At 48.1% G+C, this 25,042-nt stretch overlaps 1 protein-coding gene and 1 long non-coding RNA gene across 3 annotated transcripts in view; one reads left to right on the forward strand and one right to left on the reverse strand.

Moving 5' to 3' along the window:
* Positions 1–25,042, forward strand: part of LOC113891707 — a 53,571-nt gene that overhangs the window by 2,943 nt on the left and 25,586 nt on the right. Inside the window, exon 1 of one of the 2 annotated variants that reach the window (XR_003510862.1) lies at positions 5,054–6,805. The exons of the other annotated variant lie outside the window; for it this stretch is intronic. This is a non-coding gene — a long non-coding RNA (uncharacterized LOC113891707). Of the gene's footprint in view, positions 1–5,053; positions 6,806–25,042 lie in introns of those variants that run through there. 2 annotated transcript variants of the gene reach the window in all.
* DLX6 (distal-less homeobox 6) lies at positions 22–8,751 on the reverse strand. The gene is made up of 4 exons (XM_027540103.1): positions 8,306–8,751; positions 4,542–5,063; positions 3,096–3,289; positions 22–1,262 (listed from the first exon to the last, which is right to left on the reverse strand). The coding sequence occupies exons 1-4, from the start codon at positions 8,310–8,312 to the stop codon at positions 1,011–1,013; spliced, it is 975 nt and encodes a 324-aa protein (XP_027395904.1). The 5' UTR covers positions 8,313–8,751; the 3' UTR covers positions 22–1,010.

Raw genomic sequence — 25,042 nt, forward strand, 5'->3', positions numbered from 1 at the left:
CAAAGAGAAATAGACCGGACACTCTCAGCATTTTGGCTTTTACTCCATATATGAAAGACAAAAACATACAAAGTATATGTACAACTAAAATTCAACAATATATACAGAAATGTTTCTTGATATAAATGTCCCTATTAGCTTAGTGAATGCCACCAATTCACCTAGTAAAGATATCAAAGCAATAGAATGGTGATTTTGGTTGTTTCCTCTGTCTTTCCTGATTGCAGTTCAGGGTTTGGGGATAGGGGTGGAGGGAAAGTGGTTTTGTTTTGTTTAAATCATCATTCTTGCTCATTGCATTTTGATAAAACATGCAGCATTCCTTTCGTGGCAATGTTCTAATCTTACAGCCGATTTTTCCTTTTTCTTTAGAGAAGGGCTGTTAGGGTTTCTTTTTCTTTTCTGTTCTTTCTTTTTTTTTTTTTTTTTGTCAGTCTGGGATTGTAAATAAAAATGCAGGAGTCCAAACTGCTTCTTTTTCATCATGTAATGTCTTAAGCTCATTAAACAAGTAAAAACGCTGCCATGTTTGCACAGATTCTTCTGGTGGGGGAAAATGTCTGCTTTAAAAAGTTGTTTTGATGGATACTCCCAAAGAGAAAAAGAGGCTCAGAGCCTGGATCCCAAGGGGTGAGGGAAAATATCCTTACAGTGAGAGGCTTCAGGAGCACTGGCTTAGAAACCAGTCTCTCTCTCTCTGTTTCTCCTTCTCTCTCTCTAAGATTCAAAATCAATTACTGAGGCTGCTCAAGGGAAAAGGCAGGTGGAGAAAGGAATTTTAAAAAGAAAAGCGGGAAGGAGGGAGGCAAAAAAAGAAAAAGGCAGAGTATGAGAGAGAGAGACCAAGGGGATGGGAGAGGAGAGAGAAGGGAACAAGCGCCCAGTCTGGCCACACGTAAGAGTTCTCCCGAGCCTGCTCCTTCGGCTCGGTTTGGCAGATGCAAGCAGGTCCCGGATCCTCCTTGCCTTGTTCAGACGTCGCCCTAGGGTATCTTTTGCCCTTGAATAACTCACATCATCTGTGGTCTCTGCATCGTGTCCTGGTGTGGAGAGGAGTACCAATGAGAGTAACCGGGCATGTAGCTGTTGGGGGGCATACTGACGCCCTTGGCCGAGGCGGAAACGTCCCACACCGGAGGGAGCGCCGGCGAGCGCGGCGACAGGGCCGCGGAGCCCGGGAGAGGGTCGCTCTCGTGCGGGTTACTGCCCTGCTTCAGCAGTTTCTTAAACTTAGAGCGTTTGTTCTGAAACCATATCTTCACCTAGAAAGAAACGCAGCAGCGATCATTAGGCCCGAAAAACATTGAACCGGTGCCTACAGTGAAAAAAGAAAAAAAGACAACCCGCCAACGCGAAGCCCTCAAGACCCCGCCTTCCTCCACTTCTTTCTAGCCGCTCCCCTCTCCCCGCCACTTCACCCCACCCCACCCTACCCGCCCGCCGTTTACTTGGTATCTTGTCGGGATACCTAAAGTCATTGTAACTTCTCAGTTAGATAGAAGCCTAGGTTTGAAACAACAGCATAAGAATAAAACTAGAATAAAGGCCAAGGAGATAGCCAGGTTCAAACTCTAAAGGAGGATTTTTACACCGTGAATTTTTCAGATTGAAGCTAACTGGATGCACTTCCTCTAATAGTCTGGATGTGCCCTGAGCAAACGACTGAGAGCAGTTTAAAACCCAAACGCGTTGAATATACATACATAGGCATACACTGCATATGCCACCCACTGTACATGGAGCACCTTTCTTCTGACATAATCCTGCAGCAATGAGTGACTGTGCCTCATTCATTCCCTACTTGGTATGTTGTTTAGTCAAATTGTGGTCATGATTGTTAGAGCAGGCACTAAAAGTCAAAGGGCTCCTGAATATTAAATGCAAACCAGGAGTCTAGGATAGGAGCGTATCCAAGCTAACATCCCAGATCTACTTTATGTGAAGAAGGACCTTCTATGGTACAGCTTCATTTACCTTTAAAATTACTTAGCCTTAGGAATCTGCTTTTCCAAAAGGAGTACAAGTTACTGAATAGCAGGAATCCCTTCATCTCAAACCCCAAATATTTCCAGTGGCATCATGGTGAGAGAAAGCAGGCTGAATTGAAAAGAAAGAGCTTAAGGAGCATCTGTGCTGAGACAGTCAGTCTCAGTCTCAGCACACAATCAGTCCCCAGCCAGGGTCTCAGAGACCTGATGTCCCCTTGCTGAAGAGCATCCATTTCAGATGAGGCCTACCACCCCATGCAGCCAAGTTAATTGACAGGGACAAAAACCTCAGGTGTCTGCAGCCTGGCTCTATGACAAGGGTCCTAATATACCTACCTAAAACCTCTTCCTGTGAAGTCTAAAATGCCCCATATGTCTTTCAAATTAGTAAGACCGGAGAACTTCAGCAACTGTACTTAACCGAGGCTTCATCTGCTATAATTTGGGCACATTCCTCTTTGATCTCCGGCTCTGCCATTATGCCCAAATTCTGTGATCCAGATTCCTTAGCCTGCACCAGCCAGTCAACCAGGATGATTTAACCAACTGAACTGAGGACAATTTTCAGAAAGACTCACCTCACCCATCCTAGGATGAACAGTTTTCACCTTGGTCACTTTACCAAATCCTATTGGAACCTGTGCATGTCTGGCTAACCCATCCTTTTTACTTCATAATTCTTTCAATGTCAATGAGTTAAAATCCTCTTTAAGTCCCAGGGCCCACAAAAGGATCCTTAAGAAACATGGGTCTTATACTGCCCACCTGGTCTGAATATCTTTTTCTCTTTCTCCTACTTGTTTGCTCTCTTTTGTGTTGCTCTACTGGAATAGGACTTGATTAAATAACGAGTTTGACCACCAAAGGAACTAGGCTGGGGTGGGGTCGCTGAGGGTCGGGGGGCAGGATGTGCAAATCCAATCCAGTATTCAATACCAGGTCATTTATTCCAAACTGTGTTGTCCCAGAAAAGTGCATAACTGGAGCAAAGGCATTTGTCATTAAGCTCCTTCCATCTTTGGTTGACTAGGCCAAGAATTCCTCCTGATGAGCTCCCTGCCCGATCTGCAAGTGAGGGTCAGCATTTCAGGGCTTCTCTGGAATTACCTGTGTTTGTGTCAGTCCTAAGGAAGCTGCCAGTTCAGCTCTCTCGGGAAGCGCCAGGTACTGAGTCTGCTGAAAGCGATGGTTTAAAGCCTGGAGCTGCAGGCTGGAGTAAATGGTCCGAGGCTTCCGAATCTTTTTCCCTTTGCCATTGAACCTGATTTCCCCATTTTCAATCACTGTGGTTTTTTGTTGATCTGCAAGCAAAGGATTCAGAGGAGTGATCACTCGTGAGGCTACTGCTGCAGTCTCCCCGAGCTTGGCCTGGCCTGTGCCGAGACTCTTCAAAGCCATGAACAGTTTCCTCGAAGCGTCCCCAAGCCATCCTGACCTCTCTGGGTTCCCAGTGCCCGGGTAATCCCGGCGGCTGCAAAAGCTACTTTCAGACCCTGACTCTGGCTCTAAAATAACGTGCGGTGGTTGGGTGAAGGGAGCGCCCTGGGCCGAGGTGCAAACAGCCTAGCTCCGCCGCAGCGGAGGCGGCGCCGGCCGCTCTCCGGGATGCGCGGCGCCGCGGGGCGGCTGCTCTCTCCGCCGAGGAGCAGGGCCCCCTCGGTCTGGCTTTACAGTGCCTTCGGTTGTGCTTGCACCCTAGTGATTTTGCGGCCAGTTGGCGTGATGTCACTAGCTCGAAGCCGGGTGCATCAAGATACCTCGGTGTGTTCGAAAATGAGTCTGCCGAGAGGGACCAAAACCCAAACAAAACACTACCAGAGGCTCAGATCAGCACCGGAGCGGGTTGAGCCTCACGCGGCAACTTTGTCCCCCACGAGTGCTGAGCCCTGGGCTTCACTTCCACGAACAAAGGAGTAGCCAGCAGCTATCACAAACCCAAGGGAGAGGGCCCCGTAAGAAGTAGGGGTGGGAGACATCTCAAAGTCCGCGGGAGAGAGCCCAATTGTCACCAGCTTAACCAGAGCCGGAGGCCATGCCAGCTTCCCCCCGGGTCACCGAAGCGCACCAGCGCTCCACGCAAAGTAGGCCACCGGCTGCCCGGACTAAGTGGGAGAGCAAAACACGCTCCCCAATTCTAGCCTAGAAATGTCCCCAGTCCTGCCAAACGTGGGTCAAAACCCGGAGGGGAGGAGAGAGGCAAAAGGGCGCACAGACCCTGCGGGCTGGAGAGCGCAGTGCGGGCCAGTTGGTCGAGCGAAGCCTGCGCCGAGTCGGAGGCGCGGCCCGAGCGACGCGCCGGAGACGAGGGAGCGAGGCGGGTCGAGCCGCAGGGAAGCCTAGGGTCCGGGGCGGCGCGAAGGGGCCCGGCCCTGCGAGGCCGGCAGGCAGGCGCCAGGCAAGCGGGCGCGCACCAGGCCTGGCCGGGGGCGCGCCGGGCCGCCTGGGGGAGGGGGCCGGCGGAGGCCTGGGCATTGAGGAAGTGAGCGGGGCGGGCGGGCGGGGTGGGGGGCAGCCGGGAGGCGGGAGAAGCGAGCTGCCCCAGCGGCCTCTCACCTGTGTCGTCCCCTCGCGTCTGGGCGGCCGCGCTGCTGTTGTGGTAGGACTGGAGGTAAGGGCTGTGCTGCGAGTGGCTCATGTAGGGGTAGGCGGCGAGCGAGCGGTGGTTGTAGGAGTTGCCGCCGCCCGACGCGTAGGGCGAGCCGTGGTGGTGGTGCTGGTGGTGGTGGTGGTGCGAGCCGGCTGCCGCCGCCGCCGCCGCCGCCGAGTGCAGGCAGTGCAGAGGGTAGTGCGCGCCTGCCATGGCCGGGGAGCTCTGCTGAGAGTGCGGCGGCGGCGGCGGCGGCGGCGGTTGCTGTTGCTGCTGCTGCTGCTGCTGTTGCTGCTGCTGCTGTTGTTGCCCGAACTCCATGAAGGCGGATTTGGACGAGTCCTGGCCTTCCAAGCCGTCAGCCATCGTAGTCATGGTCATCATCAAAACTTTGGGGGCTGGAGAAAGCCTTCTCCCGGGTTTCCTCCACCCTCCCCCACTTGGCTCGCGCCGCTCTCCCCTCTGCAGCCACCTTAGCTCTTGGGATCCTTGCAAAAAAAAAAAAAAAAAATTAAAAAAATTTTTTAAAAAAAAAGAGGGGGCGGAGGTGGTTCTCCCTCTCCCTCGCTCTTCTCTAATATATATATTTTTAATATAAAGAGATATAGTGAGCGGGGCCTTGTTAACTCAAAGGGAGGAGGAAGGGGGAGGGATGGAAGAGGAGAGGGGGGAGGGGGGACTCTGCTCTCCCCCCCTTCTTTTCCCCCCTTGGATTTTTTGGGGGCTGGTGCAGTTTAAGGCAGAGATTTTAAGGTGGATTCTGCGAAAGTTGCGCGTCTGCTTTCAGACTTGATGCAGACGCCACGAGTCGAATGGTTTGTCTCCAAAGGGCAGCGCCTCCCCATTGGTCAGTCGCCCCCTGACGTCACAGGCGCACGGCTTCCACTGGTGTGTGCGCCGCTCGCCGAGTTCTTCGCCTACCTTCGGCAACTCCAATCCCTGCCCCGAGCTGCAGCCGGGGGCCGCGCGGCTCCGTGCACGGGGCCTCCGAGGAGGGAGTTGCCTCCGAGGAGGGAGTTGCCTCCGCCCGGCCGGTCGCCGACGCCTCCCGCCGCAGCTCGCACCCCCAAACCCGGAGCCTCAGTTCCCAATACCGCAGCCTTGGAACTGCCTGGCAGAGGGCTGCTCTCTCGCAGTCCCTTCGCACCCTAGCAGGCTGCCTGTGTTCCGAAGCATTGCCCTCTGCATTTAAAGCAGGGGTCCCTCCCTTGACCTACCCCCACCCCGCCCCCAGTCCCCCTGCAGTCCCGCGGGAGCGCCCTGTCACCGTGGATTTTTCTAGACGTACTTTATTGAAACCACAAAGGGAAGAAAAGCCCCACACCTGGTACCGACCCCATGGGTGGGGTGGGGTGAGGGGGTAAAGAAGAAGAAAAATTAAACACTGTTCTGGCGAGGTTCTTGCTGTTTCAGGCTGTATTTCCTATATAGTGAACAAAAAAGGGGGAGAAATCTTTTTTTTCCCCTCAGAACGCAGCAGCTTCTTCTGAAAGCACGTCGTTGGAGGACTGACAGTAATGCATTTTTTCCTATTGAAAACAGAAGCTACTGTAATGCTTTCAAATATATGCAAATGATACATGCGGTTAGTGGTTTGGCAAATCTTGATTACAATATAAACTACCCAAGTAAAAGTGCCTTCGTCCTAAATTTGTCTCTCGATTACAATTCCAATTGATTTTATTTTATTGTCAACATTGTTAATGATAAAAATAGAGTCGTTTTACAGTTATTTTTACTTTCTGGAAGGAGGCAATTAGAGTTCTAATCAGGAATACACAAAAATCTCCCATGATTAACTGCAGTACTTTGTTCAAATTGCTGCTATAAAATTCAGAACAATTTGCCTGTAATGATTATGGACTGGGTTTATTTTGGGAGGTGGAATAAAAGTGGATATAGCATAAATTATCCTCTAATTATACACCAGTGTCGCCTCAATTATCCTCTTATCAAAATGGTTGTCTAACTGCCGCATTTAGTTTCAATTCTCTCCTTTTTTTCTATAAAAAGAACTTCATACCTTGTTATTATTAATCCATTTATTATTTGCAAGGGGATTTATATCCGCACATCCAGGTGGTAGAACCACTTCTCTTTCAAAGATGGACTGGGGAAAGACATTAAGTTCGGAGCAGCCCAGGGCTGCGGATCTAGCCTCTCTCCCTCTAATCTCCAGACTGAGCAGAGTCAGCAGAGCCCGAGCATGCCTCTCAGGCCCGGCCACCAGGTAGGAGAGCTGGACTGGGGATCGGGCGCCGAGGAGGGCAGGCTGGGTGGTGCCTGGGTCAGGGTCCTGGGACCTCGGGGAGACTCCGGGAGTCGGCAGTGCCAGTGGACCGGGACTGCGTGGGCAAGGCATGCAGACCCCTATGGGCTCGGCGCCAGCTTTTAGTCTGCGAATAGATCTAAGCCCCAAGCCTTTGGCCACACCAAGAAACATACAATCTAACAACTCCGGGCCAACGTGTCTAGAGGTTGTGGGGACTATTGTAGGTCTGCCTTTGGGAAAACTACGCGAGCCTTCTTTGCACCCTCCTCGCTTGAACTCCATAGGATGGGTGACCCAAGGGACCTGAGAAACGGAGAATTTAGTGGTGCCATTCGTCCGGTAACTTCAGAAAAGATGACTGCAGACCCGCAGCTCCAACTCATTGCGCGGACCGATAGCGGCTTATGCTAATTGATTTTCCCAGCTCCCAGCCCCGGGTCTCAAGGCAGGGCTAGACTAGCTTGTCTTTTTCTTTTTCTTTCTTTCTTTCTTTCCTTCCTTCCTTCCTTCCTCCATCTTATCAGATGACCTGAAACTGGCTGCCCGAGAGTTTTCCAAGGTTCTCAGGGCAGCAGCGTTTAGTCGCCTCTCCCCCTCCCTTTCCTAGCCTGCTGCGCTTAACTTTTGGAGTCCTGGGAGCCGGTTCAGTAACTCTGAATTCATTTTTAAGTGGCGTGCCTTGTTCCCCTCCTTTTAACAAGAGGTTCGCTTTAACACGCGAACCCGTAACCCGATCCACGCGTTTACAAATCGGCAATGAATTAAAACAACAACAAAAAAGCTCCAAGGAAAATGAAAGGTGGGCTGGGTGAGGGGGAGATGTGTGTAGGGTGTGCATCTGTCGGGGACTGCGGTGGAGAAGGGAAAGTCAGAGAAAGAGAAGGTCTTCTCCTCCCTCCCCTGGTGTGTGCACGGTACACCCGGGCTGCGCGCCGAGCTTGTTTGTAAGGTCCTCAAAGCCAGCAGGTAGACGTGGCAGTTTTATTGCTTTATACCCTGCAGCTTGCTGTTAACACGGTGAAGGCCCCCCCTACCGGCCCCCGCCCCTGTGCATGTGCGTTTCTTTCTGTTCGCAGGTGCTCTGCCTTCCTTGCCGGCTTCCCTCCGACTCTGGCGGCACCCGGAGCCGGGCGGGTTGTGGCCGCCCGTCAAGGCCCCCTCACTGGGCACCAGATCCAGAGCATAGAAGCCTTTATTAGCAAAGGATTTCTTCTTTTTCTTTTTTTCCCCGTTTTCTTAATACCCGAGAAAGCACGGAGGGCTGGAAATGTTTGAGTAGTAGCTACAGGGCTCTTATCCCTCCCCCATTAGAGGATAAAATCTCAACCCTGTGTCCCAGAGAAGCAAGTGTGCAACTGCACCGAGGTGGCAGTTTTTGCGTAAAGACCTACTGAGCGACCCAGAGTGGGCTCAGACAGCCAAGGGCTGGGGAGCGGAACCAACTATGAGGGGACCAACCCGGCATCACTGAGGTCTCTAAGCGCGCTTGCAGGGTAGAATCCGAACTGCAGACTTGAGCACTGGGCTTTCCAGCGAGTCCTGGGAAGAGCTAGCGTGGCCCCACACAGCGTGCCAAGGTGGCCCACGCGGAGGGGCTGCCACGTGTGGCCTCTGCCATCAGTCTCGGTGCGAGGAGTTTGGGGCTCAGTGGCTGGCTGCAGGCTGCCCGCCTTCTCTTCTCTCCAAATAAAGCAGGCTAAGTCCTTCACCCAGGGTCTTGAGCGGCAGTAGTGAGCTAAGGCTCGTCACCCTTGGTTTGTTCCCGTCCAGCTGGCACCTCCAGCCCATCCTCGAGAGTCAAGAACTCCCAGATTCCTCAGGGCTTCCAAGCGAAGGCGCCCACTTCAGGGGCTCCAGGCCCCTGCGCCATGCTGGCCACCAGCCGGGTCCTGGCTCTGACCTCTTTGTCTTGCCGGCAGGGGAACCGAGCCAGCCCTGGGGGAGTGGTGGGAGGAGGAGCGCAGGTGAGGCCTAACAAGTCTTTATCATTCAAAATAGAAGTAAAGCCAGCGATCTGGAGACCTCAGGCTCTTTTAGGGCCTATAGGAGGTGAGGGTCACATTCACTAAAAAGTTTAAAGAGGCAGGGTTGGAGGCCTAAACTGCCTTTTGCTTTTTAAGACATCGAGGTGTTGGGGCTTGTATTCCAGCTGTCAGTGTTATTTAGAGAGAAATACCAACTGATTGCCAGCACAGGACCCTGTGTGGGGGTCAGCATGCCCAAGGCCACTGTGAGAGGAGGGTACTTTTTGGGTGGGAAAGTCCCCTTCTGTTTTATCGATGGACCAGTGTTTGCAGCAGTACATGGGTGAAGGAGTAGATTGGGGCCAGTGGAGGGTTTGCAGCCTCCTCAGGCTGTAGAAGTACATTCAAGCCAGGCAGGGCCTGACTGGTTTTGGTTGCTAAGTTGGGCTCAGTTATCACGTTAATTCTAAAGAAATTAGACCTGGATAAATAGCCTTTGAATTCAAAGAAATAACTCGGTATTAATTTACATGGCCATGCTAAGAAACCCCCTTCTCAACGGGAGACATTAGTAGGAAAAAAAAAAAAAAAGATTCTTGCTAGTCTTTACCCATTCAATGTAAAATTCTGTTTGTGTACATGTGTAGGAAAAGAGTGCTTCATATCCTGCAAACCCAGGCACCTTTTTCCCCCTCTCCCAACACATACACCTGGGAAAGCTTGAGGGGGGAACATGAGAGCTGCCCTTTTCCAAACTTCTTGGCCCAGGCCAGTGATGGTATCTTCAGGAGGAGTCAAAAGTGTCAGACTAGTCAAGAAAGCACTAATTATTACGGCATTGTTTTCTCTAGGGATAAAACTATAATGCCGTCTTAGCACCCTCAGCTCCCAGGCTTCCCCCAAAAGCAACTAGAAAGTGGTCCCTGTTTACCCCTTCTGCAGAAAGAGGCTCACTGAAGTCTGAGGACAACATCTCTCTCCTCTATCCAGTCCCGAGCCTGAGAACAGTTAGCTAGAAGACCACAGCACGGATGGCAAGGACCGGTGACACCTACTGGGGGCTTCACAGACTTTTTCTAGACTGTCCAGTTTGGAGACAATCAACTAAGGATGTCTTAACTTGGAAGCTCCTTTTCCAGATCTTTTTGAACCTGGTTTTCAAATTCAACTCCAGGTTTCAAATCCGACTCCAGGTTTTCAAATTCAACACCTTCTGCCTCTCCCTGACCACATTTCCAGGCTCTGTGATCATCCAAAGTTTTCTTAACAGAGAGAGTCAATATACTGGGCCTAGTATGGATCCAGGGGGGAAAAACAATACTTACTTCTTTCTTCCTCAATTTGAAGATTGTATGCGGTCTTTCTCCCTCCTCCTTCCCCTTCTTCCTCTCTTTTATCAAGCCTAGGACCCCATATCTCTCATACACAAATACTCTTCTTTCTCTCAGTCCAAGAAAAAAAGAACTCAACAATGTTTCAGCACTTATTAATAGATTAGAATTAGATGCTGTTTGTGCTGTAAGGTGCTGTTTGTAATCTGTTGATAAACCAAAGCAGAGCCCCTCATATTTGCCTTGCTGAGAATTGCAGCTGGGGAAGTGGGAAGGCAGAGATGTTAGAAGTCAGCTTCATTCAAGGCAGTCTTTGGAAACCAGGACCCCTGACCATTGGAGGATAAATGCCGCCCTGAGTGAGTGGCAGGGAACAAGCATCAACAGGAAATGGCAGACTATTTTTAGGCATAATAAGGAGTTAATATAGCTGACCAAGCGTCTTCCTAAATGCCTTGAAGCACCCTCTGTTTTAATTCCTGCATCCCTTCATCAGCAGTAACAATAACAAAGTCACAGTAGATGCCTCAACATTAAGGGAGAACCAGGCTTGGGACAACTTCTCAGAAAACCTGGGATGGGAACTTCTTACTATCATGTGAGTTCTTAGATGATTCTCTACTTACAACAGAAAAAGAAAAACCATTTTCATTAGAGAGTTGTTCTATACCTGACTACCCTTCAGTTGTCAATGCTCTGGTGAGTTTCATGCTCATGCCAATACATATTCCCTTTATTTTCTAACATCCCAATAAAAGGAAAGATAACTTCTTAGATTTTTAGCAAAACTTTCCTTAGAGTACAACTAGTTTGAGAGCCCTTAGAAGTAAGGGTTATTAAATTCACTCCCCTAACTCTGCCTTTTCTCTTTTGTTCAAAATAAAATCCTTTTTACATAAATCTCAGAAAAAGAAAGCCTCCCCCCTCATCCCAATCCAGGGAAATGAAATAGTATTTTTCAGTAGTTTTCACTGATTTTGTACAGAGAGCAAAAATGCTCCCTCCCTCTGCATCAAGGGAGCCCCCTCCCTCGGAGCTCAATGCCTTTGCTGCTTTGGGCACACGTTTGGGTTCATATTTGGGTTCATCATCTTTCTTCCCATAGGTGCTGTGGAGGGGGGAAGCAGAGAGAGTGGAAAAGCAGAAGCTATAGAAAGAAGGGAGTTAGAGAAGGAGAACAAGAGCAGGAGAATGAGTGTGAGTCTGCTTCATTTTGAGAGTACCTCTCATCAGATCTTCTTCCCCATCCTGTACATTGGGGATCACTGTCCCACAATGTTAGTTGTTCAGCAAATAAAACTAAGGCGGATCAAAACAGCCCCGTTTGGGGAGGGTTAGGGGGACACCAGGACAGCAAACCTGCTGGCCCACCTACTCCTTTTCTCTACCTCTTTCTCCCCTCTGCCCCCTGCCCCTTAGCCTGCTTTTCCTTCAAACACCTAGGGCATCACGTTGCCAAGCTGAAGCTGGAGGACACTTTCAAAAGTTACAGAAGCGGTTACCCTCCCCGGAACAACGAGTCATTTTTTTTTTTTTTTTTACAACGAGTCATTTTAAGAAGGAGGCTCTGGAGACTCAAAAGTCTTGGGCCCAAGAGTTTAAAAGCCAGTCTAGCCTTTCGGGGTATCAGTGCAGCCAACAGACAGGCGGGCGTCCAGGGCTCTCCTTCAGGCTGGGATGAAAGAAGGGCCGGGGGAGGACAGGAGCCCGAGGGCGGGCAGAAGCAGAGGGCAACAGGACCGCTTGCGCCCGCAGCTGGCTCCCACGCGCCGCTGTCTGCGGGGAACGTAAGGCGTGGGGACAGATAATGGAATTCAGGAGGCAGAGATCCTCCCCGAGCCAGCCACTGTCTTGTACAGATTTGTACAGAAAGCCTCACTGTAATTAAAACCGTACAGTCAGATTAATTCAATGTGTTGCTCGGCAGCGTTTTTAATAGTAAAAATCCGCTTTAAAATTGAATTAGGGTCGAAGAAAATTTCTGCGAGACTCGCCGGATTTGCCAGCTTTCATTGAAGCCAGCCCGAGTTGGACTCGACGGTGGCTGCACAGTGTCGCCCCCACCCACTTCCGTGGCCCTAGACAAGGGTGGGGGAAGGAGGCGGAGGTAGGGATGGGGACGCGGATCCACCTGGGGCCCCCGTTTGGGCGCGAGGCTGGGCGGCCAGAACCAGGCCCAGACAGAGCGCAGGGCCTGCGATTATTACCCTTCTGATCTCCCCGGGTTCGAGGCAATGAAGATTTTTGACACCCAGGACTCCCCCTTCCCTCCCAAAGTTCACGGCTCAGATAGAGTTTGGGGAAAGAAAGCCCTAACTGTAAGTATCTTGAAGCAATTTCCCACTGTGTGTTCGTGTGGGGAGGTTGGAGCCCTCTCTGTTTGGACGCTCCAGTGACAGACAGGAGAAAGCTGTGGTTCTCTCCACCCCACCCTCTTTCTCTTCTTGAAAGCCTTCCAAAAATTAAGAGTAATGTTTCAAGCGCTCTGTCAAAATGTCTCCCAAGCTTTGATTTGGCTAACCGCCCCCCTTACCCTCCCTCCTCGCCTCCTATCCTTTGCATCTCTGGTGGTGGTGAAACACGCGTTAGTCTTATTATGTTTTTACCGGTTAAGTTTAGACACCTTAGAGCTGAAAGCTTGTCCCAAAATTCCTGGAAGAGGTGGCGGCGGAATGCTAGACAGAGGCTCTTGCTTGAGACCGGCTGGCAAGGCAGGGGGAGCTGGACCTGGCTCTTCCCCAAGGCCAAACGGGTTTTCAGGGCCCAGAAACGGTCCCAGGCTGCCCGCCCCCTACCCACGGACCCGGCCCTTGCAGTGGCCTCCTTGGCTGCTGAAAACGCGCACGCGCGCGCGCACACACAAACCCACACACACACACAGAGCCAGGGACAAAAATTCCCTCAGTTAGTCACATCATCAGGCCTGGGAAAACAAAAACCGCTGTGGGTCCCTGCTCCTCCAGCAACATGCGCAGACGCTTTAATTGCCGCCAATTGTCACTCTGTCCCCTTTTCATTTTCTCGCTCCTTCGTTTATTTTTAGTACACTTCAAATGCCTACACACTTTTCCCTAGTAAGGAGAGCGGGGAGCAATTATTGCCTTTGCCTTCAGGGCCTGTTTTGCCAATCACTGAATGGGGATGGAGTAAACAGGGCGAAAACCGTGGCGCGTTATTGGTCTTGCTTATTTCAGGTGGAGGGCGGTAAATAACACTCCCTACCGCGCTACCCCCTCTGGTTTCGCCGGCCCCAATTATGTGAAAGAAAGGAGATGCGTCCCCCTCCACCCACCACTACCGCCTTTTCCTCCCATCACACCCCACCCCGTGGGCGCTAAGTTCTACTCGAGCCCAGCAAATCCCGCCAGAATTGGCCGGATCCTCAGAGAGTAGTTAAGAAAAGGGAATCCCTCAAGGGCCCAGCTCCTAATTCTGTGCGGAATAGAAAGACGCAACATGCGCAAGCTCCTTCCCCGCCCCCAGGCGGGAAAACAGGGTCCTTTTTCTCTGAGGGCTACCTGGATGTTAAACGCCGCCAGGTAGGTGGTAGAGAGCCTTGGGCGGGGGGGGGGTCCTTCTCCGTCCAAGAAAGCTTTGAGATTGCTTTGGAACAGTTATGGGGACAGTTCTTTAAGACGGCTGTCGATCGAGATTGCTGCTGTTTAATATTAGTCAGGACTTCTTAAAGTAGGACTTGGACGTTCGAGATGAAGTGCTGTCTGCAGTGCAGCTTTGGGGCCCTTCTGCACCCTCCCGTCTCTTCTGTTCAACTTCACCGGACAGGCGCAGCGGCCCCGGGTGGAGAGGGAGGCAGGTGTCTGCAGCAGCAGCTGAAGGCGGCATCCGGCGTCCTGCAGATGGATTCGAAACAAATCAGTGCGGGATTAACTTGTCTGACTGCTGAATTGTCTCCAACTGCCAAAGCTGCTGGGCCGCGCCTGCCGGGGCGGGTTCGGGTTACTCGCGTGTCCTGGGCGCGCGGTCTCTCCTCTGTCCCGGCCCACTGGCGGGGCGGCCTGGGACCTGTCCGGCGCCTGGGCCGGCTGGCAGGACGCTTTAAAGAAACGCAGCGAGTATGAACTGTTCCATTCTCTCACACACACCCTTCCCATTTCTTTTTTATGAAAACATTTACAAGGTACCTAATTTCAGATCGTGGAAGTAAATTTCATGCTAGGATATATTTTACAAAACATGTAATCTTTCAGGACCGGAAGATGTTTAATTAAAACCACACTTTGACAAGTTGCGTTTCAAAACGGAGTCACACCAGCGCAGAAGGCTAATTCATATTCAAGACGCAGCCTGTAATCCAGGTTGTTTGAAAATGCCAGCCCTGGATAGGCATGCTTGCCCTGTTCTCCTGCAGACTGGCTTGGGTTAGCTGCCTAGACTTTGGAAGACAGAGGAAAGCTTCCTGCAGCATCTTTAATGTCCTTAGAGTAACACCTAAGGCATGGTCAGAGGGTCCCAGGCACCAGAGCTAAATCGGGAGAGCAGATAGAGACAGACGTTGAGACAGGGTTCCTGGAAAACTTCCAGCAGGACTGGAAGTCCCTGCCCTGCTCCCTGGCTGACCTGCACTAGACAAAAAGGAGTCTCCCCCATCCCTCTAACCAGAGGAGACCCAGAACAGGAGGGAGAAGGTTTCTCTGCCCCAGCTCACTTGTGGGCATAGCGCTCCTCCAAGAGGAGGAGGTAGCATTGGTTTCCAGAAGCCTTCGTGCTATCAACTGCATTTTTGCAGTTGTCCTCAGTATCTTCCCTTTTACCCGCCTTTGCCTTTTGCTATTTCCCTATATCTTGACAAGTCCTCACTTAAGAGGGAAACAACTCCACATGGGAAAGGGCATGCTCCCAGCTCAGCTGCTTTACCAACAAGCCTGCTGACACCTACTGGGATGGGCAGGAGCCAGAAAGTACCCTAAGGTCAGCACACATGGGAGACAAAGAGACCGAGGGACAGTCTGTGTTAAAGCTGAGCGGATCCCGGTAAACAGCAGCTCCAGAGGCTGAGGCTATGGCAGAGGCTGGGTTCAGGTCACTGTCCTGTCTGCACCTCAGTATTTCCCATCTGACTCCCAGTCTGCTGGTCTCCCAAAGATGACAGTGAGTTCTCATCAAAGTTCTGGGACATGACTTTGAGAATTATATTGGTTCAGTTTTATCCAAAACCTCCTTCACTTTTCACAGCCACTCCCAAGATAGGGATTTTGCTTCAACTGTGGGCAGTGAAAATTATTGACTGGATAATGGACTTTTCCCCCCCAGGTTTATATTTTCTTTCAAATACACCAAAGCACAAAGTTATTATTATTTTCCTAAAGCACAAAGTTAAGTCAGCTCAAGAGAAACCCTCAAAGCTAGTGTTCAAAAGCATTTTACACAACATGGCTATCTCATCTTGAAGCCTCTTTCTATTGGGCCAGTTTAGGAGAAAGCTTAATTTCTACAAAGCACAATTGTGATAACATTTTTTTTGCTCTTTTCAGAGGGTATCAACCAGCACTTCTGAAGGTTCAGTGGGTATCTATCTCCTGCACAAATAGACATTGATGTTGGCAGCTAAATGCTTAACAGTATGTCAACTTAATGCTTATTGATTAGATACTACTGATCTTAGATGAGCAGATAAGACCTTGTAGTCACTCTTTAGTGGCTTGCACCTCGGAGGGCTGGGATGGAACTCTGGTTCACACCCTCCAGAACAAAAAAGAGTCTACGTTATAGTGGAAGGGCCTAGAGGGTGAGAAAGGTGGAAGAAGAGACAAACAGAGGCACTGCTGGGACGGTTTTAAGCATGTGATTGTCTGAAACAAGCACTAAAAAGTATGTACCTGACCAAATGCATTTGAAGCTTAATCCTACACTGGAGACTTGTGAATTACACAAAAGGGGAGAGGAACTGCAAATAATAATCCCCACCTGTTTTATTTCAATGATATGAACAAGCAGTTTTCCTGTCATGGACAGAAGCACTCTTGGGATGTTGAAGGCCCATTTGTGGGCAGTAATTCTGGCAAGGCTGTATGGTGGGAAGAGGACAGGGTGGTTGGTAACTGTCAGGACAGTGCAGCAGTGAGGGCAGGCAGCAGTGCTGGGTGCACAGACTGGGCACTGCTAGGTAATATTTCCCAGCTGGCCCACCCCTTCTGCAGCCCCAGAGAATCAACCTCATCCCTTCCAGGCTCAGAGCTTGGATGGAGGTGGGAGAGGCCCAAACAGGCTGGAGATTCATGTCGTTTCTACCTTTCTAGTTCCTTCTGCCCTAATTAGCCCCATTTCACAGATGTGGACATGCTTACCCACAGATTTCACCACACAGACCACTTCTGAGAAAAGTCTGAGAAAGGGAGAGGCTTGGAGCCACAGGTGTTCTAGAGGCCCAGGGACAATGGGGTCTAAGGATGGGGGTGGAGAAAAAGGCCAGTTGGGGGTTGTTTTCTCAAACCAGGCATGTACATGTAATATTTCTGCTTCAGAGGCTCATTTGATCAATGAGCTAGGAGTGATTTTAAAGCAACAGATCAGGCCGGGCAGATAAAATACTGACACAAATCTCAGGGCTCTGAAGGCAGCAGTCCCCAGGATTCCTTGACTTCCCGCTAGTGCTCTTTAGACAGACTCCTCTCCCTCTCTTTTTTTCCCTTAAATTCTGAATACTTTAACCCTTGCTTGTAGTAAATGTATGTGCAGTTATAAAAATGTCTATTTTCCACAGAAATCTAGCGTGCCACGGCGAGAATCAATACTAAAACACTCCTTTTATTTTTAAAGTGGGTTTTAAAGGCCTATTGTCGGGGGACCGCGATGTCAGTGTGACCCGGACACGCAGTAAGAGCAGGATCCTATTGGCCGCTGGCGGGGGCTCCGCCATAGTTGGCTCACGTGTGCACCTTATCATGCAAATCCAACGACTGGGGCATGCGCCCTGCTTCCCTGGGTGCGGCGGGGGGGGGGGGGGGGGGTACCCGCCTACAGCTTGTAGTTGGGACCAAGACTTCCAGATGCGCAATAATTAGGTTTCCTCATTAAACAAAGGTTTCCCCATCATTCCCCTCCTCCCACCGTTCTCAGCCGCAGAGCTCTTTACAAACCAAGCTGATTACTCGTCGTCCTCCGCCCCCGTCTCCCCCAGCACCCATCTCGTACCTGCTAATCCTAACTTCGGTCTGCTTCTTAGGATCTCCGCATTTTAGGATCCTTCACACCTTTACATACCTCTCCATTCTTTTTTTCTTTTGCCTTGCTCTAAAGGATATTAAATGGATTCTCTCTTCATCTTAGATCCGTTCCCTCATCTCTACCTCCCAATGAGGTTTTTAAAAAAATTCTCTAGCGATTGCTCTAAGAGGAAGAGAGGGTCAACACCGCTACTCCCCATTCCTTTGGACCCCCCATTCCCCACCCCACGCTCCCGCTCCTGAGCCGTGGGGGTTTCAGCCCGAAGCGCAGAAGTGTGGATGGCCCTGGAACTGGGCAGGCGCTAGAGCCGGTCACCAGTCAAGCCCGACAGTCACTCCCAGGCATCAGGCCGCTAAGAAGAACCAAGGGCAGCATCTGCAAGCCCGCCTGGATGTGTGGGGGTGCTGCTCTTCGGCTCTAAGCCTCCACCTTGCTGGCGAAGTGCCTGACTCGGGGAACTCCCCCAGGGTGTCCTCTGGACCTCTCCGGGACAGGGAGCCCAGGGATCTATCTCCTTACAGCAGAATGCCCTTTTCTGGAAAGACATTGCAGTAAGCGAGAAATAGCCACCATTAAGTTCAAAGCCTCCCGCGGGACAGTTTCGTGGCTCTGCTGGGAGCTGGGGCTGACCCGCGTGCGGCGTCGCGGCGAGGACCGCGCCCACACGCGCTCTCGGTGTCGCAGTCAGCTCACTCTCCCTGGTAGAAACAGGTATCGCTCCTCTGGCTTTCAATTACTCTCAGCTTACCTGCAGGGCGAACAGATTTGTATTTTTCCACCAAAAAACCTCCTGCCCTGGATCCCCCCAGGTTCCCTCTTCCTCCTCATCCGACCTTAACCATAGAAGGGGAGATAGGGGTTTGATTCTCTGATATGACACGAATAATTGTTGCATCATGTAACTTCCTACATCTTGGCTTTAATTTTCAGTGAACCAAACAAAGATATTTGCAATTTAAAAATAAGCACTCGATTTAATAAATGGGAACATTGTGCAGAGAAGACTATGTCCTCCCCCCACCTACCCCCCCCCAACCCCCTTCAGAAGACGTTATTAGCTCTGACAGCATGCCGCTCAGGTTTGCGGAGAGGATTTTGTAAAGGGATGACAGACAGGAAGGCCAGCAATCATGGGCTCCTTGGGCTGAGGCTTTTTTTTTTTCCTTCTTTCCTTTTCTTTTTTTTTTATCAGAATGTTCTGTTCGATGCCATTTATCCTTGATGATAGAAAATTGCGCTGTTGCCAGGACGCTGCTGCCGCCGCTGAAATAGAGGGCAGGAGCCACATTTCCATTTTCCGGCTTGAAAGCTATTCAAATGAATTTGCAGAGAGGGGGGAACGTCTAGCGATAAACAAATGAGAATAAATCGAGTTCCCCTTTCCATTCTTTTCTTTAAATGGGTAGCTCTTCATTTCCGATATACAGATTTTTGTTCATCAGTGTTTGGGAATACCTGGGAGATAGCGTAAGCCAACGTACCATTTATTTTGATGCTCTTAAAGTGACTAACCACATAAACATTTAAAAAGAATGTATGTCTAAATATATATACAGTATAAGAATTATATATACATAGATCCCGTACATATATACCTTCACACAATTCCAAACTACAACGGAGGATAAACTCTTAGCAGAGTTCCAACTGAAGATAATTTACAGGCAATGCTGGCTGGCAATAGGGGTTATGGACTTCTTACTAGTTTGTATATATGTGTAGTTAGATGGAGTCGTTTTTTTAAAGCCCTCTCCCTGTGTTATGTATTTTAGGACACTGTACTTTAATTACCCTGATTAAAACACCATCCCTGCTCCCCAATAGATAAAAGTCACCCTCTTTCTTTCAAGTTAATTTTCCAAAATCTACCTTTAAAATCTTGTTTCTAAGTTGACAAATACGAGTCTAAAGAGTTAATGCACACATATTCTTTAAAGAATATGAAACAGAGGTAAACTGAAGCCTTGTGCTTCCCTTCCTTAAAATTTAGATTCTTCACTAGATTAAAAAGATCATATATTAATAGGAACTTAAGGGATCACCCCCAAAACATAACATTTAAAAAATGAAAACTTAAGTCCAAACCACTCGAATATATATAAAAACATTAGCAATGCCCTGACAGAAACTATAAAGCTTGTAGAGCTCCCACTATGTTTTAACAATTGAATAACTTTTTATTGAATTCTCTCATTTTTTTCCCCCAAAGTCAGATACCGGCAGTTAAAAAATTCTCCGTAATATAAAGGCTTTTAAAATACAGCTACGAATTGTATATGAGTTTTTACTTTTAACTTGGAAAAAAAAAAAAAAAACCGCTACCAGGCAATATTAAAACTTAACACTTTTTAACTGAGTCGTGGGTCTCCAACTACTCTGCTTTTAGCTATAAGATTGTTTCCGAGTGATAGGTAACCGTTGGCCAAGCTAGGACTGCAGAGAGAATCATAGTGTAAAATCAGAAAAAGAGATGGGCAGAGAGTGAGTTGATACTGATGTTCCGAACTTTTCCGGTTGAATTTTCGAGTCACTCCCCCCAGGCATACTTGATTCCTAGTTACGGATTCCGGAACAAACCTTGTTCCAGCTGAAAATGTCCCCATTAACAAATTAGCACGATGATGAGAAAACAATTAACAACACCGTCAGATGACGCTACAGAAAGCAAAGTAACGGCCTAAGAAAGTCCAATTGGCTTCTCTTGTGGTTAAAACAACGAGGTGAATGTAGTGTTTAGGCACTGAAAGACCTTCCTTTTCCCTTATCCTTGGCCCTGGGAATTGTGTTCCGGACAGAAAGCTCCAATGGCCGGCTGCTTTTCTAGTTGAGACAATTCACAATGTTCCTCGGTGGATTCCCCTCCAGGTACCAGCTCGGGGCGGGCAGCGGGAGTCCGGCGCCGCCAGGACGCGCGGCCGACGGCGTGGGCGCTGGGGCGGGGCGGCTGGGCTCCAGCCGAGGGGACCCCCACTCCCTACCCCCCAGTTCCCCCGCCCCGCACCCCTTGCCAGGGAAAGAGCTTAGCTCCAGGTCCCTGCGGCTCCGCCAGGACGTTACGCAGAAGGAGGTGGAACCTCTGTGGGTGCCAGGGAGGGGTGCGCGCGGGAAGGACCTCCAGTTCCCCAGTGTCGGGTGATGTCGAGACCTCTCGGGTCCATCCTGCGGCGTCTTTGCCTAGAGCCACTTCCTGGGCTTTGGCCACGAAGCGTGGACCGGTTTGGAGAGTGGCCTCCAGCCGGGGGCGGAAGGGGGAGGAGGTGGTGCAAGGGCAGAAATGGTCTCCAAGTGCTGACCTAGAGGATCTGGGAAGAGTGAACGCGACGGAGCCCGAAGGCAAAAGCAGGGCTCAGCAGGGTGAATGGGCTGTCTGGAGAAGTAACTTCTCGTTGCGTGTAGGTGTCTGTGCGTCAGGGCGGGCAGAGTTGCGGAAAAGTTGAGTTTGGGGTGGAAGTGTATGAACCAGGAGTGGAGACCGTGGGGGTCACATCCCTGGCTGACAGAGCCTCCGCTCCAACCCCCGCCCTCACCTCCGCAAGCCGGTTCTCCCCGAGTCCCTGTAAAACTGCACGTTGAGCTACTCTCTGGCGCGCCCTCTTCTAGGTAATGCAGCTAAAAATCACAGTCAAGTTTGGAGGAGGGGAGCATTTTCTCCCCCTCCAAGTGATGTATACACTAAGCGTTACAAAACGAAAGCGATTTTTTCCTTTCACCTTTTGAGACTCCGGGAATAGGGGACTTGCCTTTTTTCTCAACAAAAAGCACAAGCACTCAGAAACGGTGGAAACGCTCTTGAGAAGTTCCACCATCCAGAAATGCCACACGGACGGTGGAAGCACAAAAGCTCAACATTTTGATATTTTAAAAGATCTTCCCCTCTTTTAAATCCTCTGCGGAAGTGCCGGTTGTAAGGTGAAAGTGTTTTCGTGTGAAAACACGCGGCAGGGTCCCCTTCCTTTTCATGTGTACCAGCAGCTGCAAAACATTCCAAATGAGCTAGAAGGTCATTGTGGAGACTTACTAACATGGCATTCAGTGCTGGCCTCGTCCACTAGCCAAAAGCCTTGCCCCAGAAAAAGAGAAGAGAGAAAGCAAATGTGGGTAAAAATACAAAATACTCTAAATTCTGTATTGCCTTTCAAACCCCAAGTAACTTTTCATACCTAGCCTCTGCCGCTGTTAACCCTCCCCATTCACACTCCGTTTCTCTGGTGTTCTGAGACTGCATTTGTACTTATTGCTTAAGTCTCCAGAGCTTTGAGATGTGAAATGCAAACAGTAAAGAATCACATTAATCCTGCTTTGATCTCTGAAGGGAGGTCACAGCAGAAATCAGGTCACCACACTGATAGATGCTGCTGTGAAAAGGAGCTCCCTTCCTTTATTTATTTTTTCCAATTATTTCTCCAAGATATCTCTCGGCTTCAGGACAAGCATTTTGGGAAACTGGGAAATGTCACTATGAACTATGAATAACTTTTTACTTAAAAGCTGGGTTATTAAACTTCTTAGATGGAGCCATTTTTTGTCTTATAGATCCTGTTAGTGGAGTTAATGTACTCATCTTGTCTACCTGATTATTTACAAAAATACCTAAGACCATGTTTCAGATACATGCTCCCAAGCCACCTCCACAGGAGCTTAATTGCCTGGAAAAAAAAAAAAAAGTTGTATTTCCTTTGCTTTCTTTACCCTTGAGTCCTGTAGGCATAGAATAATGGCAGTTAATTTGCTTAGATAATTCAAGATTTAAAGATTAGAAGGCCTATACTGACAATTTCAAAATTCAAGTCTGAGTGCTTTGGCTAAGCAAAGCTTAGGAGATGACAGATGTGATAAAAGAACTGCCAAAAACTAGACTTTATTAAAACTAAAAGGTGTGATGTTTTTGTGGCTTTTAAAGAAATTCTTGTTATAATGCTCACTCAATCCAAATGTGTCCCTAAACAAACATCTACAGGGATATTTTATTTTATGCTACCTGATATTTATACACATAATACAGTACTCTGCTTGCATATATACACTCAGATAAATTTTACAGTGCTTTTCAAACCACTTCTCATATATATAAATAGAGTTAATCAGTTAGTAGAGTTGAGCTACATACTCAACACAAGTGATGTGTACATAATCATAAATGTGCTATATACACATCCTTCTTATTTCTCAATTTTCTGTCACATCTTCGACATTATCTTGCAGGAGATTGCTTATGAAGTTATAATGCCACCCAGTTTTCTTCAGAACTTGTTGAATGGGAGGAACACATGCAGATATCTGAATTTGTTTGTTTGTTTTAAATAAAAACAAACCCTTTTCTCCTTCCAATCATTCCTATTATAGTTGATTTTCATTTAACCTCAATGGGTCAGCCTCCATGACAGCCCAAATCACACTGACACTGAGGCTACCCAAACGCTTTTATAAGTAGGACAAAGGACTTGAGACTGCTTTGCATCAAATGTGTCCTTTGAAAGTGATTTTAGACAACTGGCTTGGGAGCACAGCTTGAAAGGAGGACTGAGATGGGAAGAGAGAGTTCAGGAAGGAAGAGAGCAAGGAGAGAAAGCAGATGAAGGAAAAAGAACGCCAGGAGTGATTATTTAAGCAGAGACCTCTTTAGTGGCCATAGATTGTGTACTGTGAGTTGTTGAGGTTATTTTCAGACTCATTGTCTGCTCTCACCTTGGTGGCCTCCCTTTTCCTTGATCTGTTCCTCTAAACCCATTCTACAACTACTAAAATCAGGTTCTAGAAAATTTGTTGTGGAAGTTACCATACTATTTCTTGACAAGATGTTAGAGATGTTTTATTGGATGCAGATACATAAAGATGCTTGCATCAAGCATCCCAGGAATGCTCATTTTGGTGATTTTAGCTGCAAAATATATTGTCATGTTCATATGAGCTGATTTGTGCATTTTACTTATGACTTAACCTGCCTCTGTGATTCACTTTGTAAGCTTACTTTACACGTATTTTGAAGTTGAAAATACTTTCTCTCTGGAAAATCAACAAATGTTCGTTACTTGTCAGTCCTTAAAGATGGAAATAAGCAGTATTTCTTAATTATATTTATTTTGCTAAAAATTCTAATCTCTTCAATCTGCTCTTTTCCCTTTTCCAAAATCCTAAGAGCCTAGCATGTCACATGGGTGTAAAAAGAGAGAATAGACCTCCTTGTCTTTTAAATTAAAGTTTATGCAGCTTGTAGAAAGTAGTAATTTTCTAGAAAATTAGATCATTTTAGGTCACTATGGCTCTACTCTTCTATCTTTAACATGGTTCTAAGCAAATCTTGCCCTTTAAAAACCATCAATTAAAAGCAAAGAAGAAGTATTCAGATTTAAAGTGTTTGGATTTAGAAATCTGGCCCTACCCCCACAAGAATAGGTATAAATGATGGAGTCTGCCGTATATGCTGTGTGACAACTCACATGGGTTTCCGTGTGGCATGTCAGAGTAACATGTGGCAGTTGCCATTCCTGCTTGTTGAAGACAGCATCATTTTTACTTCCTGATTCTGGGGTTATGATTCACATGCACAAAAGGACCTTTTAAAGTCACTGATCTTTTTCTAAACAAGGTAGAAATCAAATTCTGCTAGATGTAATCAAGGTATTGATTCAACAGATTTAAAAAACCCACAACACTTGGCAAAGAATGGGATCTTTTTCTTATAAAAAAAATGTTAGACCTACTTTTAGGAGATTCACCTAAAATCCCCAGTGGCTCTCCACTGCCTGTAGAGGAAAGATACCCTGTAGTCTGCCATATCTGAGGAGGCTTCAGAGCCTAGGGTGACCACGGAGGGCTCTGAGTCCGACTGCTGGATGATCCTGAGCCTCAGTCTCCTTGCTGTGTAACTAGAAAAACAATAGAACTGACTTATCTGGCAATGGTAGAATAAAGTGAAATGCCTATAAAATGGTTAACAAGGTGCTTTGTGAAAAGTAGGTATTTGAAGAATACTAGTTAATGCTGAACACTGACAGCAATATAAAGCTTAACAAGGCCTTTCGGGTTCTGTGTCTGCATATGGCATCCCCTTATTCCAGAAAGCTCACCCTGGCTAACTTCTTACCTCTCCACCTTAGGTATTATTTGTAACACTGTATATTATTATATTATTTGTAATACTGTAATATTGTAACCTATGGTATAGAAAATATTTACACAAGCTGGGGACCAATAATACCGGGAGTCTTTTCTGATGTTTGAAATTAGGTGTCTGTCTTTATGCCTCTGTTTTGTAGATTTTATTATCATTGCTGCTTTATCTGTCTCCCTAATTAGATTATAAGCTGTACAAGCACAATATAATGTTTATCTTTCTTTCTCAGAGCTCACAACTGAGCCTGATGGACAGTAAATATGCCATATATATATATGTTTAATGAATAAATATTCAACCTTTTCTTCCTGTTTTTCTTATTTGTAAATAAGTTATAATTATAAATATAATTCTATACTTAGTTTTTCACTTAGTATCCCTCAAGGAGAGTCTCAAAGGAATATAACTTTTATTCCCATAAGTAACTTTATGAAGAATTTACCTGAGACTCTATAGTGAATTGTCAGCATTTTCAGGACAAAACATCTTCATAAATTTCCCATTTTAACTGATGAACTCCTGGACAAGTTGGATTACCTGTTGAATCCTTACGCATTTGACCATACGACATGTTCCTTGAATAGTGATGTGGATTATCTAT

The sequence above is a fragment of the Bos indicus x Bos taurus genome, chromosome 4 (assembly GCF_003369695.1).
Source record: "Bos indicus x Bos taurus breed Angus x Brahman F1 hybrid chromosome 4, Bos_hybrid_MaternalHap_v2.0, whole genome shotgun sequence".
Lineage (NCBI taxonomy): Eukaryota > Metazoa > Chordata > Mammalia > Artiodactyla > Bovidae > Bos > Bos indicus x Bos taurus.

Bases quoted from the DNA above. Each gene is read 5' to 3' on its own strand.
- DLX6 (XM_027540103.1), bottom strand. The intron at 3,290-4,541 runs GTGAGAGGCCGC...CTTTGCTTGCAG, and splicing joins GACGCGAGGGGACGACACAG to ATCAACAAAAAACCACAGTG. The intron at 1,263-3,095 runs GTAATTCCAGAG...GTTTCTTTCTAG, and splicing joins TAGGACTGACACAAACACAG to GTGAAGATATGGTTTCAGAA.